The sequence below is a fragment of the Schistocerca nitens genome, chromosome 8 (assembly GCF_023898315.1).
Source record: "Schistocerca nitens isolate TAMUIC-IGC-003100 chromosome 8, iqSchNite1.1, whole genome shotgun sequence".
In the NCBI taxonomy this organism is placed as follows: domain Eukaryota; kingdom Metazoa; phylum Arthropoda; class Insecta; order Orthoptera; family Acrididae; genus Schistocerca; species Schistocerca nitens.
Window position 1 is genome coordinate 443621678 of NC_064621.1, and position 17254 is coordinate 443638931.

At 38.9% G+C, this 17254-nt stretch overlaps 1 protein-coding gene across 9 annotated transcripts in view; it reads right to left on the reverse strand.

Moving 5' to 3' along the window:
* Nucleotides 1–17254, reverse strand: part of LOC126199362 (MIT domain-containing protein 1-like) — a 103764-nt gene that overhangs the window by 36353 nt on the left and 50157 nt on the right. For 8 of the 9 annotated variants that reach the window (XR_007540156.1, XM_049936242.1, XM_049936241.1 and 5 more), the window contains one exon: nt 1485–1690. Coding sequence is in view for 8 of the 9 variants with exons in the window: in XM_049936242.1 (XP_049792199.1) it covers nt 1485–1690 (206 nt within the window). In the remaining variant the exon portion in view is untranslated. Of the gene's footprint in view, nt 1–1165; nt 1237–1484; nt 1691–17254 lie in introns of all 9 variants that reach the window. The other variant, XM_049936246.1, reaches the window with a different exon arrangement.

Below are 17254 nucleotides of genomic sequence, written 5' to 3' on the forward strand. Positions count from 1 at the left end.
TGAAGAGAGTGCTACAAAACATGTTTTCGTCCCTTTTATTTGCATACCAGCACATATTTGGAGAGAAATGGCATAATTTTAGTGTGATTTCCAGTTTGCATTCAAAGAGAAGTGGCTAAATTTTAGTGCGATATCTACAGTGAGCTATAGCACATTAGCACTTGATAATCGGGTACCACTGGTTGTTACAGATGTGGGTAACTATTTTTCTTTTAATAATGCCAAAGGGGATAAACAGCAGGTCCCCCCCCCCCACCCGAGCTAGTGGTTTCTCTTTTTATTTACAAAGTTAAATTAACCTAGCATAAGGTCCAACTACAAGAGGTACAATGAATCTTTGTTGTTAATACATTGTACAAATTAAGTTTCTGAGAGTTAATCCTATTTTGTGAATGCATATCTTGACTCTTTCCACATGCCTGAAGGTTCTCTTTCTTGGCAGGATCAATGGATTAATGGTGTGGGAAAGAGCATGTATACCATTATCAACACTTGAAGCCCACTTTATGAAAGCAGATTAGTTTTTAAGCTGTTAGCTAGTACCATGATAAGGTACACTGGACACAAAATGCTGAAAAGGAGGACCCATCGAAGAAAAAGAGGAATAATGCAACAAGGGTGTTCATTGCAAGTGCAAACATCAGCACATTAGGAAAGTGTTGTACCGCATTTCACTGAAGACATAAAAAAATACATTGTTGATAGAAGACACCCAAATGGGAATCACTTGTTTGACTTTGAGAACACAAAGAAGTTGATAAAGAAAAAAATGCTACATTGCTTATGGTCTACAGGATTAATTTAGTCAAGTTAACTGGTTTTCATCTTACAAGGTCATGATCATTATTGTCAAAGTGGTTGCAGTGTTTGCATAAATATTGGAAAAGATGTTACTGATCTAGACTGAGGCACAAACATCCAGTAAATGTCTCTTTGACAATGCATTGGTAATGCAAAGTCAAAGCATTGTCAAAGATGTCATTTATTGAAAGTTTGTGCCTCGATTTAGATCATTAACATTTTTTCCAATCTTGTATATAAACATTGCAACTTACTTGGTGATGACAGTTAGTTAAGGTCTGATGATGGCCTTGTAAACTAAGAACTGGTTAACTTGAATAAATTAATCCTGTAGAACAGAAGCAATGTAATACTTTTCACTTACTATTATGTTGTTCTATCAAGAAGTGACGTAAGAATCAGTTAGCATGACAGAGATGCTGGGTGATTAACCTCCTGAGGAAACATAACAAAAGAAGGCACAGAATTAACTGAAAATATTTTAGTCAACTGAAATTAAGGCTACTAACTCAGATTCACAAGTAATTGCATGGAAATAAAAGGTACTTCAAAAATTACATAACATACGACATAGCTAGTTCTCTGCATCTGATAGTATGACTGCTAATGATAGGCATCAGTACTACATGAATATCATACTTTACTAAGACAGAAAGATAAGTAACATGCAATGACAGTCTTACCTAATCTGTCGATCATGAAGTGTTGGAGAAAGCTGTACAACAAGTTCAACATTCTCTTTCAGAAGACTTGTTCTAATATCCTGCAGCCACTTCATCTGATTAGTATGCTCATTCACTTGAAGTGGAGATGATGTAACCAACACAATACTCTTCAAATTGTTGCAGGATTGTAGCAGCAACTCACATAAACGAAGAAAATTCTGGCACTGAAATTGGAATTTAAAGTGTACAGATCAGGATGAAATGTGAAGCACTTCATGGAAAATATATCAGAACAGAAACCTGCTAAAAGGTTTGAAGATTTTTCAGGTATCATTACTACACAAATACGTACCATAGCAAATCTGTATTATTACAAAAGTACTTTGTACTACATAACACATAAACTATTGTGCCATTGGCATGCAGAAATTCTTCCATTTCATTAATTAACAATAATTATTTTTTTGCCAGTACAGTTGTTTTGTTGCAACAAAGCTTTGTGCAAGTACTTCATGAGAAAGCAAATCAGTCAATAATATTTGTTCTGCATTAATGTCGAATTTCTGGAGCAATAAATCACAAGAATTATCCAACATTAATTAATGAAGCACTTGAATAGCATAATATTTCATGACTCCTACAGATCATATAGCATGATGATCACTGCCCCTAAACCAGTACCAAGAAGCAGTATGCAGAGAGCTACCACTATAAATGCCAATGAGTAACTTTGGCATAGTCTCAAAAGACAGAAATTTAATGGTAACAAGCAACACTGCTGCATTTTAGAGAACACAAAATAATTTACAAAACATGACATTAATAGCATGCCATTATTTTATCATGACTTTCTGGTTAATGGCATTATTGAGCTTTATATTTTTGTAATCTGAGAATAAAAAACACTGTGGTGGTAAAAGCAGACCATTACTGACATACTTTTATACAGAGTTTATGGAGGAAATTAAGTGTTGTTGTTGTGGTCTTCAGTCCAAACACTGGTTTGATGTGGCTCCCCAAGATACTCTACTCTGTGCAAGCCTCTTCATTTCTAAATGACCACTAAAACCTACATCCTTTAGAATCTGCTAACTGTATTCATATCTTGGTCTTCCTCTACAATTTTTGCTCCTCACACTTTCCTCCAGTATTAACTTGATGTCTATCAACTGATCCCTTCTTTTAGTTGAGCTATGGCACACATTTCTTTTCTCGCCAATTTTTCTGAAAGCACCTCATTTCAATTGCTTCTGTTGTCTTCTTGTCTGAACTGTTTATTGTCCATGTTTCACTTGTGACAAGGCTACACTCTGGTATTTTACTCCTGCTACCTTCAGAATTTCAAACAGTGTATTCCAGCTGACATTATGAAAAGCTTTCCCAAAATCTACAAAATCTATAAACACAGATTTGTCATTCCTTAACTTATCTTCTAAAACAAGTTGTAACGTTAGTCTTGCCCTGTGTGTTCATAAATTTCTTCAGAATCCGAACTGAACTTCCCTGAGGTTGGCTTATACCACTTTTTCTACTCTCTTGTAAACAATGTGTGTCAGTATTTTGCAACCATTACTTATTAAACTCGTAGTTTGGCAATATTCGCATCTGTCAGCACCTGCTTTCTTTGGAATTGGAAATATCACATTCTTCTTGAGGTCTGTGGGTATTTTGCCTGTCGCATACATCTTGCACACCAGATGGAATAATTTTATCATGGCTGGCGATCCCAAAGATATCAGCAAAAATTCTGATAGAATGTTGTCTACTCCAAGGGCCTTGTTTTGACTTAGGTCTTTCAGTGCTCTGTCAAATTCTTCTCACAGTGCCATATCTCCCATTTCATTGTCATTTACATCCTCTTTCCTTTCTATAATACTGCCTTCATTTCCCTTGTGTAGCTCCTCTATAGGCTACTTCAACCTTTCAGATATCCCATCTTTGTTTTGTAGTGGTTTTCCATCTGAGCTGTCAATATTCATACAGCTGCTTCTCTTTCTTCCCCAAGGCCTCTTTAATTTTCCTATAGAGAGTATCTGTCTTTCCCCTAGTTATACGTATATGCTTCTATATCGTTATATTTGTCCTCTAGCCATTTCTCTGCTTAGCCATTTTGCAACTTCTGTCAATCTCATTTTTAGGCATATGTATTTCCTCTCACCAACTTCATTTGCTGCGATTTCATATTTTCTTCTTTCATCAAGTAAACTGAATACCGTCAGTGATATCCAATGCTTTCTTGTAGGCATACACTATTTCATCTCTCAAAGCAACCCATTCATCTTCCTCTGTATTCCTTATCCCCTATTTCAGTCAATTGCTGCCTAATGCTCACTCTGAAACTCTCAACAACATTTGGTTCCTTCATTGTATCCAGGTGTCAACCCCTTAATTTTCTACCTTTTTGCAGCTTCTTCAGTTTTAATCTACAGTTCATAAACATTAAATTGAGGTCAGAGTCCACATCTGCCCTTAGATATGTCTTAAAATTTAAAATCTGGTTACAAAATCTCTGTCTTACGATTATCTAATCAATCTGAAACCTTCCAGTGTCCCCAGGCCTCTACCGCATATACAAACTTCTTTAATGATTCTTAAACCAAACATCAGTGATGATTAAACTGTGCTCTGTGCAAATTTCTACTAGGTGGTTTCTTTTTCATTCCTTCCCCCCCTGTCCACAGTCCTCTACTATTTTTCCTCTCTTCCTTTTCCTGTTATCAAATTCGAGTCCCCCCCCTTAACAATTAAATTTTTCTCTCCCTTAACTATCTGAATTTCTTTTGTCTCTTTATACATTGTTTCAATCTCTTATTCATCTGCAGAGCTAGCTGGCAAATAAACTTGCACGATTGTCGCAGGTGTCTACTTTGTGTCTATGTTGGATCACCAGTACATTAACTATGCTGTCCATAGTAGCTTACCCAAATTCCTACTTCTTTATTCATTATTACTCCTGCTCCTGCATTACCCCTATTTGATTTTGTTTTTATGACCCTGTACTCATCTGACCAAAAGTCCTGTTCCTCCAGCCACCTAACTACACTAATTCCCACTATATCTAACTTCGAACTATCCATTTCCCTTTTTAAATTTTCTAACCTACCTGCCCTATTTCACATTCTGATCCATAGAATGCCAGTTTTGTTTGTGCTGGTGATGACATCCTACTGAATAGTCCCCACCTGAAGATCTTAATGTGGAACCATTTTACCTCCAGAATATTTTACCCAAGAGGATGCCATCATCACTTAACCATACAATACAGCTGCAAGTCCTTTCGAAAAATTACAGCTATAGTTTCCCCTTGCTTGCAGTACCAACAGGGCAAGGTAAAGCTGGTTGATGTTACAAGGCCAGATCAGTCAATCATCCAGCTGCTCCTCTACACAAACCACACATTTGTTTTGCCTCTCACCAGACACCCTTCCGCAGTGGTTCCCTCTACGGTACAGCTATCTATATTGTGAGGCATGCAAGCCACCAATACCACAGCAAGGTCCTGGGTTCATGAGGGAGGAATTACACATTGTGGATTTATTTACACTGAAGTGCCAAAGAAACTGGTATAGGCATGCGTATTCCAATACAGAATTATGCAAACAGGCAGAATATGGTGCTGCAGTCGACAACACCTATATAAGACAACAAGTGTCTGATGCAGTTGGTTACTGCTGCTACAATAGCAGGTTATCAAGATTTGAGGGAGTTTGAATGTGGTGTTATAGTTGGCACATGAGCGATGGGACACAGCACCTCTGAGTAGTGATGAAGTGGGGATTTTCACGTATGACCATTTCACCAGAGTACCGTGAATATCAGGAATCCAGCAAAACATCAAATCTGTGACATCGCTGCGGCCAGAAAAGTACGGGAGTCAAGATGACTGAAGAGAATTGTTCAATGTGACAGAAGTGCAACCCTTCCACAAACTGCTGCAGATTTCAATGCTCGGCCATCAACAAGTGTCAGCGTGCGAACCATTCAACGAAACAACATTGATATGGGCTTTCAGAACCGAAGGCCCACTTGTATACCCTTGATGACTGTGTGACACAAAGCTTTCCGCCTCTCCTGGGCCTGTCATCACCAACTTTGGACTGTTGATGACTGGAAACATGTCAGACAAGTCTCGTTTAAAACTGTATTGAGCATATGGACGTGTATGGGTATGGAGGGATATTCACGAATCTATGGACCCTGCATGTCAATAGGGGACTGATCAAGCTGGTGGAGGCTTGGTAATTGTGTGGAGTGTGTGCAGTTGGAGTGATATGGGGCCCCTGATATGTATAGATATGACTCTGACAGGTGACTTTCACGTAAGCATTCTGTCTGATCACCTGCATCCATTCATGTCCACTGTGCATTTTAACGGACTTGGGCAATTCTACCAGGACACTGTGGCACGCCACACATCCAGAATTGTTACATAGTGGCTCCAGGAACACTCTTCTGAGTTTAAACACTTCAACTGGCCACCAAACTCTCCAGGCTTGAACGTTATTGACCATATCTGGGATGCCTTGCAACGTACTGTCCAGAAGAGATCTCCACTTCCTCCTACTCTTATGGATTTATGGCCAGCCCGGCAGGATTCGTGGTGTCAGTTCCCTCCAGCACTACTTCAGACATTAGTCGAGCCCACACCATGTCATGTTGTCGCACTTCTGTTCACTGGTGGGGTGCCTACACGATATTAGGCAGATGTACCAGTTTCTTTGGCTCTTAAGTATATGATTCACATAGGGTAATGCCACTTACTACATCTTCCATCTACATCTACAGTCATACTTATGGTACCTTTCTATTTCACACGCATACTGAGCACGAGAATAACAACTCGTTACAGGAGCAATGTGTAGGGGGCTGTAGTACATTCCTAGATTGCCATCTTAATACTGGTTCTTGAAACATCATGAATAGCTTTTGGCAGGATAATTAGTATTTTATCCATCTTCAGCAATTTTAGTCATATATAATGAAATAATAAGCAACCAGTTGCATAAAAGAAATTTAATTTCTTTGCTGGTTTCGGACACTTAGTGCCCTTCTTCAGAAGGCTGTACCTATTGCAAATAATGCACTAGGTGACTGGTTGCTTATTTTGCAGGATAGTTGATGTGTCTCTCCTGTGAGTCAAAAAAGTCTGTGATCATCCATGCTACTCGCCTTTATGTGCGTTCAACAGCCACAAGCTTGAGCAATATTTTAAGATAAGTCACACAAATATTTTGTACACAATCTTCTTTGCAGACTTAACACATTCTCTCAATGTAACATCAAAAAACCAAAGTGATACGTGATCATTCAGTGTATTTGTAAGCACAAATAGTCACATCCAGGTTTTTGTATGAGTTGACTGATTCCAAATGTAACTCACCGATATCACAGACACAGAATATCACATTTTTGCCTATTCTAAGCAGCACAGTTTTATATTTCTGAACAATTAAAACCCCACTGCCAATGTTTGCAACATTCTGAAATTTTTCAGATAGTACAGCATAGTAGAAAACTGCATCATCTGCTGAAAGTCTAACGAGAAGACCAACCAGCTACTGGATTTTTGTAATTTTTTTAAATTTATGGTATGTGAAGTTCAATTGTCAAAAGCTGTTCAGTGCAACTCTAAACACTTCTCGAGAAACTCAACTTTGAAGCTTTCTGAGGAGCTTTAATGCACTTTCATATTAGGCCATGTGGCTCCCTTATTAGCATCACAGAGTGGTAATTAATGAACTGCTCATTTGAATCTCACTACGGTCTTTTTTATTTTTTTATTTTTTGTTTTTTATTTTTTTTCCATTGAATTCTAATATCTACATAATATAAATACAAAATTCATCAAATATGAGCTAATTAACACATATCTAATCATCATTCTTTTATTTATGAAAAATGCACATCATCTTGTTTCTAATGCATATCACTTTTAAAATTGCGGTTTTCACTGCCAAAATAAATTCTTAATTATTGATATTTTTTAAAAGATTGTTAATAATTTTATAATGTTTTTTAATTTAAATAATCTTTATTAACAATCTTTTATAAAATATTAACAATTAAGAATTTATATTTGCAATCTTTGTGATATGTAATTAGAAAAAAAAGACATGCACTTTTCAGAACAAGTGATGTATGTGTCAATTTGATGAACTTTATTTTTAAATGATGTAGATATTTGAACTAAACAGAGAAAAATTAAAAAGACCATAGGGAGATTCAAACCAGTGATCCGTTGATTACCCAACTACCAATGTTATCAAGTGAGCCATGTGGCCCATCATGAAAATGGCCTTGTCTTTAATGAATTAAAATTCCTTAGAAACTGAAGTCGATTTCTCAAGAAGTTTTTTGAGTTCCATTGAAATGCTTTCGAAATTGATATTAAAATACTGAAACTCATGTACCATAAATGTAAAAATTACAAATATCCAATGGACGGGTGATCTGCTTATGAGGTTACTATTAATAGCATCAGCTAGCTCATTAATTATAATGTTTTCAGTAAGGGTCCTAACACACTTCTCTGAGACATGACTTGAAGTTGCTGCCACATCTGTCTCTCGGTCCAAGACAACACGCTGTGTTTTTCTTATCAAGAAATTCTCAGTCCAGTCACAAAATCCATTTGACACCTTAAATGATCATTCTTTAATTAATTAACATTCATATATAGTTGGGTCAAAAGCTTTTCAAAAACCAAGAAACACTGCAACCACCTATTGCATTAGTACACGGCTTTCAGGATGTCATGAGATAAGAAGTCCAAGATGGGTTTCACATAACCAATGTTTTCAGAATTCATGCTGTTTGTCATGGAGACCGTCATCCTGGTCAAGATACAGCATTACACTTGAGCTTACAATATGTTCTACAATTCTACAACAAATGGATGCCAAGGATACTGGATGATGTTGTTGTGGATCATTTCTGTTACCCTTGTAGATGGATATGACCTGAGTTTTCTTCCAACCACTGAGCTCAGTTTTTTATCTGAGATATTCACAGTACATAATGATTATAAGAGTGTCTTAACTCAGCTGCAGGTTCAAAATAGAAACAATCAGGTCAACTATTCTTCCAAACTTGAGCCACTGTTCCTTTACATGTCTCCGTCTAAAGCTGAAGGTTTCAAATTTCTCTTTTGAGATATGACATTACTGCCTATTTATATAGTCTACTGAGCATGTAAATCTTTCTGTTTCTTTTTATTGCCTTTTGTACTTCAAGTTCACTGATGCCAGTTTCAATATGGGCATCCTCAAAAACTCTGAATGGGCTTCTGAATCATCTCTTCAGAATTATCTTCAGAGAAAGCATCCAGTATTGTTTTGCAGGATGTCTTACATGCCCATAATTTACAAAACTAATTAACCCAGTCAATTGTTGCATACTTGATGTTGCCTCCAATGATGATAGCATCATTGGGTAATATGTATAAAGCAAGATAAGGTTTCTCTAAAGCTGTTGGTCACATACAGTGGTAAATCTGGTGATCAACAGAAGGACCTAATTATAAGTTCTTGTGTACCCTAAATACTGAGCCTTGCCCATATGGTCTTACATGCAACTTTGGTTTCTATCTCACTGGATTTGAGTTTACTGTTTGAAGTGCTGAAAACACTACTTGCATTTCCTGTAAGCCTATCCATTTGATATACACAAAAGATTTACCATAAAAATCTCAAATTTCCAGTTTATGTTTGTTTCTAGTCTTGTGTAAGCATTCACAGGTTACATATCGCATACACTTTGCGATAACCGCCGTCAAGTAACATCTTGTCAAAAACATAACTGTCAACATTTAGCTACCTACAGACTTTCTTGATTGTAGTCTGCAATCATCACGGATGACTGGCTGAGATGCTGTTCATTATGAGGGAAGCCAGCTGGGCAAAATAGCCAAGGGTGTGGTTTATCGTATGTATCCTTTTCATCCCTAGAGAAATATAGTATTCACTGCCTCAGATTACTTGTGTATACTGTATTGTCTCCAAGTGGAAATGGATTTCAAATGCTGCTATTTGTTTAGCAGTGAGGAACTGAATGACACACATCTCTGTTTTATAAGCACCTCAATGTCAGATGGAATTTTGGAATGCTCCCCTGCTGCTGTTGTCTCTCACAGGACAACAAAATCAACTGGATATTAGCAGGAAGAATAAAAAATTAGTACTACACCAACATAATCTAGAGTGAACTCGCAAAGTCTACACAAAAAATAAGAGGCCTTCATTTTGGGATGGCCTTCATACTATTTTCTTTTCCCTTAATGGAGAAAGGCACCTTCAAACATCAGAAGCTGATCTCCTGTTGATTGTTATGGAATGACGCTAGCAGTTTCTACATACTATATGAAATGGAGTGGTTACTTGTATAAGGCTGCAGGAAAGTTAACACTGATCTGGAAATCACTTATATTATTTGATGATTGGTTCTTTCATTTGTTGGTTACCATATAGGTGCTCCAATAAGATGGATGTTGGAATAGTGATGTTCATTGGAAGCATAAATTTTCCTTTAGTTTTGGTCATTTGATTCCAGTAAGAACTTCCAAAACCTTCTTTGGTTAGTGATGCACTGGTATATGTGCACGTGATGCCTACTCACTTGCAAAATTAGTTTACCAGGAGCCAGAAAAAATTAGGTCTAATGAGGCTTTTAGCTGAGAAAGGTGTATTGACAACCAGCATAAAAGTGGTGCAGTCTCTGGGCATATCTGTTTTGGTAATATAAGGTCGCATATTCACAAACTCCACCATGCCAGGGAGTGGGAGGAGAGGTACAAAATATGTCTCTTCCCTCAATATTTAAGGGTAAAATTTACACATATTAGCTGTTGAATATTTGCTAAGAACTTATTGTCTGCAAAGTGGGTGGACTTTAATAATTATTTTACACTGAGATATTGATGTCGTATCTGTAGTCGGACTTGTTCATCTTTACCAGCAGGGCATTTGTTAATACAGAGACCAATTCACCAAGGTGAATTCCAAGTGTATCATATTGCTGCTTTTCAATCCAATAAAATCAGAAGCAAAACCAAAGTACACAAATGATTAACTGAAATGGGACATAATAACAATATAATGAAAAGAATATTTGCGACTCACTATACAGCAGAGATTCTGATTTGCAGAAATGCACAACAAAAAGACTGTCACACAATTAGCTTTCAGCCAACAAGCTTTTGTCAAAATTAGACAACACACACACACACACACACACACACACACACACACACACACAGTCTATGGCAGCTGGAACCAGACTGCAAGCAGCAGGGTATTTTGGGGGAGGCAACCGGGTGGGGATAAGGAGGAGACTGGGGCGGGGAGGGGGAGGGGGAGGGACAGCAGAGTAGGGGTGGGAGATGGTAAATTGCTGCTGGGATCATGCAGGGATGAGGTGGAAAAGGGGGGCAGCTAGGTGTGGTTGGGAGGTTAGACGGAGGGCAGGGGGGAGGGAGAGAGAGAGAGAGAGAGAGAGAGAGAGAGAGAGAGAGAGAGAGAGAGAGAGAGAGAGGGAGTGGGGGGTGGGGTAGGCAGAAAAGGAGAGAAGTAAAAACATTGGGTGCTTGGAATGGCAACATAGAAGGAGCTAGATGGGTAAGGACAATGACTAATGAAGGTTGAGACCAGGAGGGTTACGGGAACGTAGGATATATTGCAGGGAGAGTTCCCATCTGCGCAACTCAGAAAAGTTGGAGTTTGTAGGAAGGATCCAGATGTCATAGGTTGAGAAGCAGTCATTGAAATGAGGGACATTGTGCTGCGTGGTGTGCTCAGCAACTGAGTGGTCCAGTTGTTTCTTGGCCACAGTTTGTCGGTGGCCACTCATGTGGACAGACAGCTTGTTGATTGACAAGCCAATGTAGAATGCAGCACAGTGGTTGTAGCTTAGCTTTTAGATCACATGACTGGTTGCACAGGTAGCTCTGCCTTTGAAGGGATGGGGGATGTTTGTGACAGGACTGGAGTTGGTGGTGGGAGGAGGATGCATGGGACATAATACAGTATACTAGGAGTCCAACTATCTAGTCTCCTTCCCAGTTGACACTCTAATATGTTTAAGGTACATGAGTTCATTTCAGTGGATAACCTCTTCATTTTGTGTCCAAGTACAGTATCAACAGCCTTATTTTATCATTTTAATACAAAAAATTGAGACAAAATTATTATAAATTTACTTTTGAAGTATAGATTTCATAATTAACAATTATGCAAATGATCATGCTGCAGCTATCAGTAAGTTTTTTACTTACCTTTTCTAACTGAAATACAAATGAAAAATGTTTCAAAATAATAATTTCATTTCACTAAATTAATTTTCATAATCATATTGTTGCAATAATTAGAATGTTTACTATTTGCTTATGTCCATCATTGTTTTGTATTTTCTTTTTCTGTAAAATATACCTCTGTCTTTATTTTCTGTTGGATGTTTTGGTAGGGGATGTTGTTGTACAACAGTTTTGGCATAGCAAGCAAAGTGAGTAGATGTTCATATGGTTGCATGGAAGAGAGATGTGTTATGGCTAGCAATGTGTCAAATTGTGTCTGCACAGGCAGAATAGAAATATATGTTTAAAATGTTATATGTAAATAAGCAGTTGAGTGACTAACACTGGATGTTGGGTTCAATTTAAGAAATATCTTATCCGCATGTTGTATTCAAAATAATTAAAATGCAGAATTTTTCTGAAAATAATGCAACAGCTATCAACAACCACTGAAGGCATCAATACATAAAGATAAATATAGCTAAAGTTTTGCTTCCTCCTCTTGAATAATTGTATATAATAAACTTATCATTTTTGAATAAACAGTAGCAACAGTTAAATTCTATATAAATTCAATATTCATGATTCAATGGGATCAGGAGCGTTAGAATGCCCATTGATAAAGATATATAAATTGGCTTTTTACAGCTTTCAGTAGGGTATTTAATGTGCAGATTCCACTGGGACTTTTTGTCACTGAAGTCTGAACCTGAAAATCATATGTTCTAGCTTCAAAATGAGAGTCTATGGTAGCTGGTACCATGTAACAATAACTATGGAAGATATGCTACCAGAGAGGCTTAAAGTCTAGTTGCTATCAAGTATGACGATAATTTACACATTGAACGGTCAGTTTTACGCAGGCTCTTGCTACCATTTCATAGCCAGAATAAATAAATAGACCATTAACACATTATTGAAGCTTTATGTTAGGATTTAAGTTTTTATATAAGTATATCACAAACATGTCAATAGGAGTGGTGGTGGGGAGGGAGATGGGGGAAAGGTGGAATGCCATGTCTACAGTTTCTTAGCTAACTGAGAAACAACACCTTGTTGTTATTACCACCAGTATGATCTTTGCTATGTTATCCTTCCCAGGACTTGAGGGTGCAGTTTAGAGACATTTTGGGGCTGTAACTGAGGGCACTGCTTGGAAGCTGACAATATTTTTTAACAGAAACAACTAGGGTCTTCTTCCAGTCCGGCACTTGACTAAAACCACTGCAAATGAGTTTTTGTTCTTGCACTGGCAGGTACAATATTGTAGGCTAATGTATGTTGTGGAGGTCTTTTACCTTGCAGCATTGCTCAGTACAGTTTTTCAACTTTGAAATGTTTATACAATCATTGAGGCTGTCTTGGGTACTTTCTGACAAATTACCTTTTGTCTTTTGTCTCAGGATCTTTGGCTGCTGTCTGATTAATAATTTTTTTGATGTTTTGCCACAAACACATGCTGGCAAAAGACATTAAACATACACTGGTTGAAGATACCAAAACAAAAACCAACAATCAATATGTTTCGTGCATTTGTTTACAAAACAATCATTATCTGCCTTTATCTAATTTGTGTGCAGAACAACTGAATTATGTGCTCAGTGCTGCAGCAAGCAGTTCACAATACTTGATACTTATGTAGGAAATCTGTTGCCATCGTATGTTCAGCACAGTCTTATCTTACATCATATGATCACCCAATGACTTTCTTATGAAATGAATAACAGAAGCTGAAATGTAGCAATGTAAAGCTTTTCTGCTTGGCTTGGTATAACTTACAGATTAAGTAAATGCTATTTTTTTTTTACTTTCTGCAATTTACATTTACACGTACAAACTGTTTGGAAGGTATTTTAATATAAAAATTTCATTAGTTATTTGAAAATGTAATAATACTGGTTACAGTTCCTTCAAAATAATAGGGCCTAGCTAATTAGTATTTAAAAATATGTACAAATTTCTAAGAGATACAAGGAAATATTTGTTAATTATGTTAGTTATAAATGGAAATGGAAAAATGAAAATGAGCGTTTGACGTCATGGGCCGGGAGGCCCATTGTGGGGCAGGTCTGGCTGCCTTGGTGGAGGTCTTAGATTACCGTATCAAGAGTGCCCGACTAAAATTGGCTGATAAATATTCCGATAAAGCCAGTTGATTATTACACAGTAGATAACCAGGCAGTTTTTAAAAAAATGTAAAAGCACTACCAGTGTTCAAAATAAAACTAAGACAACATTATGAAAAGTATGGTTTGTTACTCACCGTATAGTGGAGGTATTGAGCCGCAGATGGGCACACCAAAAACACTGTCAAATGAGTAAGCTTTCAGTCAAAAAGGCCTTCATCTGAATTACACACACACACACACACACACACACACACACACACACACACACATGACCACTTTCTTTGGCCAGACTGTGAGCAGCTGCACTTGATGGGAGAAGCAATGTGTGTATGTGTGTGTGTGTGTGTATGTGTGTGTGTGTGTGTGTGTGTATGTGTGTGTGTGTGTGTGTTTGTTTGGGGGGGGGGTCAGGAGGATGCTGGGGTAGAGAGGTGGAAGGATAGCAGGGCAGGGGTGCTTGTGGGAGGATACAGGGATGGGATGGAGAGAGGGTAGGACAGCTAGCTGCAGTCAGGAGGTTAACGGAGAGTGGAGGGGGAGGGGGGAGAGGGAAGGGGAGGCAGCGGAAAAGGAGAGAAGAAAAAAGACTGTGAGTCCATTGGTGGAGTGGAGGGCTGTGTACTGCTGGAATGGGAACAGGGAAGAGGATAGAAAGGAGAAGGGTAATGACTAATGAAAGTTGAGGACAGGATGGTTACGGGAATATGGGTATATTGCAGGGAAATTCCCACCTGCACATTTCAATCTGAGGTATGGCAATGGGCACCCACATGGTGCTAGCCTATTCCAATCTATTCATGGGCCATCTAGAGGAATACTTTCTAAGCAGCCAGAATCCCAAAGCCTCAACTGGTTCATATTCATTGATGACATCTTTACGATGTGGACTGAGGCTGGGGACACCCCATCCACATTCCTCCAGAACCTCAACAACTTCGCCCCCATTCACTTCACCAGGTCTTCCTCAACCCAACAAGCCACGTTCCTTGTTGTTGACTTCCACCTCAAATATGGCTACATCAGTACCTCTGTTCAAATCAAACCTAGAAACAACCAGCAATACCTCCATTTTGACAGCTGCCACCAATTCTATACCAAAAGCCCCTTCCATACAGTCCAGCTACCCATGACCATTAAATCTGTGAGACAAGCAGTCAGTCTTGAAATATACCATGGGTATCATTGATATCTTCACAAACTGTAATTACCCTCCCAACCTTGTACAGAAACAGATCTCCCATGCCTTATCTCTCCTATTAGTCCCTCCCCCCCCCCCCACCCACCTCCCAAAGTCCCACCATCCAACCACAGAGGATCATACCCCTTGTGCCTCAGTACGGGACTGGAGCAACTGAATCATATTTTATGCAAGGTTTTTTCTATCTCTCGTCATGCCCTGAAATGAGGAATGTCCTATCCCCTAGCCTTCCCACTCTTCACACAATGGTATTCTGCAGCACACCAAACTTACACAATATCCTCTCCCATTCCTACACAACTCCTGCTCTCAACCCCTTGCCCCACAGTTCACATCCGTGTAACAGAATTAGATGCAAGACCTGTCCCATGCATCCTCCCACCATGGCCTACTCCAGTCCAGTCACAAGCATCACTTATCACATCAAACGCCGGGCTACCTGTGAAAGTAGACATGTGATACACAAGCTAAATTGCAACCACTGTTTTGCATTCTACACGGGCATAACAACCAACAAACTGTCTGTCTGCCCGAAGGGCCACCAACAAACTGTGACCAACCAGTTGGTGAGCACACTGCACAACACAACATTCTTCGTTTTAATGACTGCTTCACGAGCTATGCCATCTGGATCCTTCCTACCAACACCAGCTTTTCTGAACTGCACAGGTGGGAACTCTCCCTGCAATATATCCTACATTCCTGTAGCCTTCCTGGCGTCAACCTTTGTTAGTCATTGTCATTCACCCACCTGCTGCTTCCCTGTCCCTACTCCTGCACTACACAGGCCTCTTTTCCACCAACATGCCCACAGTCTTTTTATTTCTCTCCTTTTCCACTGCCCCCACCCCATCCACCCTCTGTCTAACCTCCCACTTGTACCTAGCTGCCCTATGCTCTCTCCCCCTCATCCCTGTATCCTCCCACAAGTAGCACATTTGTATCCCCCATGTCCACCCTGCTATCCGTCTTCCTCCCCACCCCTCCCTCCATGCCAAATGGAGAGCATTAAACCATCTAGTAGTAATTTAGGATTTGTACTGCATTGTCCGCCTCCATAGCTGAGTGGTCAGCACATCATAATGCCATTCGAGAGACCCGCATTAGATTTCTGGCTGGGTCAGAGATTTTCTCTGCTCAGGGACTGGATGTTTGGGTTGTTTTCATCGTCACTTAATTCTCATCGACATTCAAGTTGCTGAAGTAGCATCAATTAAAAAGACTTGCACCAGGTGACAAGCCTCCTTGACAGCATGCCCTAGTCACACATTTCATTTCATTTGTACTGCATAGATAGTCACTTTCAGTACATATGGCAAGCAGTCCCTATGGTGTCATCAAGTGATACAACAATACCAGTCTCAATAGAATATGGTGGGACAGTGACTAAGGCAGTGTTGGGAAAACAGTACACTGGTTAGTCTTAGTAATGAGAAAACTGTGGTAATACAACTCTGTCTTGCACTCAATTTTGGAGTTCTGCAATATTTATTATTGTTATAAACTTTACTATGCTATCACAAAATTTCAGTTACAGTAATTCTTAGATCCTTAATTTTATAACAACTCACAAACACCATTTCATTTATGTCACAGTATCAGCTACTGGTGTCATAAGAAAGTACCCACATTTCCTAATGATAGTTTTCTGGCATTGTTTAGACTGCAGTTGACAATATAACCTTTAGTGGTTCAACAGTATTTAAGTGAGGAGCTGGTCTTAGTCTTGTTGTTGTTGTGGTCTTCAGTGCTGAGACTGGTCTGATGCAGCTCTCCATGCTACTCTATCCTGTGCAAGCTTCTTCATCTCCCAGTACCTACTGCAGCCTACATCCTTCTGAATCTGCTTAGTGTATTCATCTCTTGGTCTCCCTCTACGATTTTTACCCTCCACGCTGCCCTCCAATAATAAACTGGTGATCCCTCGATGTCTCAGAACATGTCCTACCCACCGATCTCTTCTTCTAGTCAAGTTGTGCCACAAGCTCCTCTTCTCCCCAATTCTATTCAATACTTCCTCATTAGTTATGTGATCTACCCATCTAATCTTCAGCATTCTTCTGTAGCACCACATTTCGAAAGCTTCTATTCTCTTCTTGTCTAAACTATTTATCGTCCACGTTTCACTTCCACACATGGCTACACTCCATACAAATACTTTCAGAAACGACTTCCT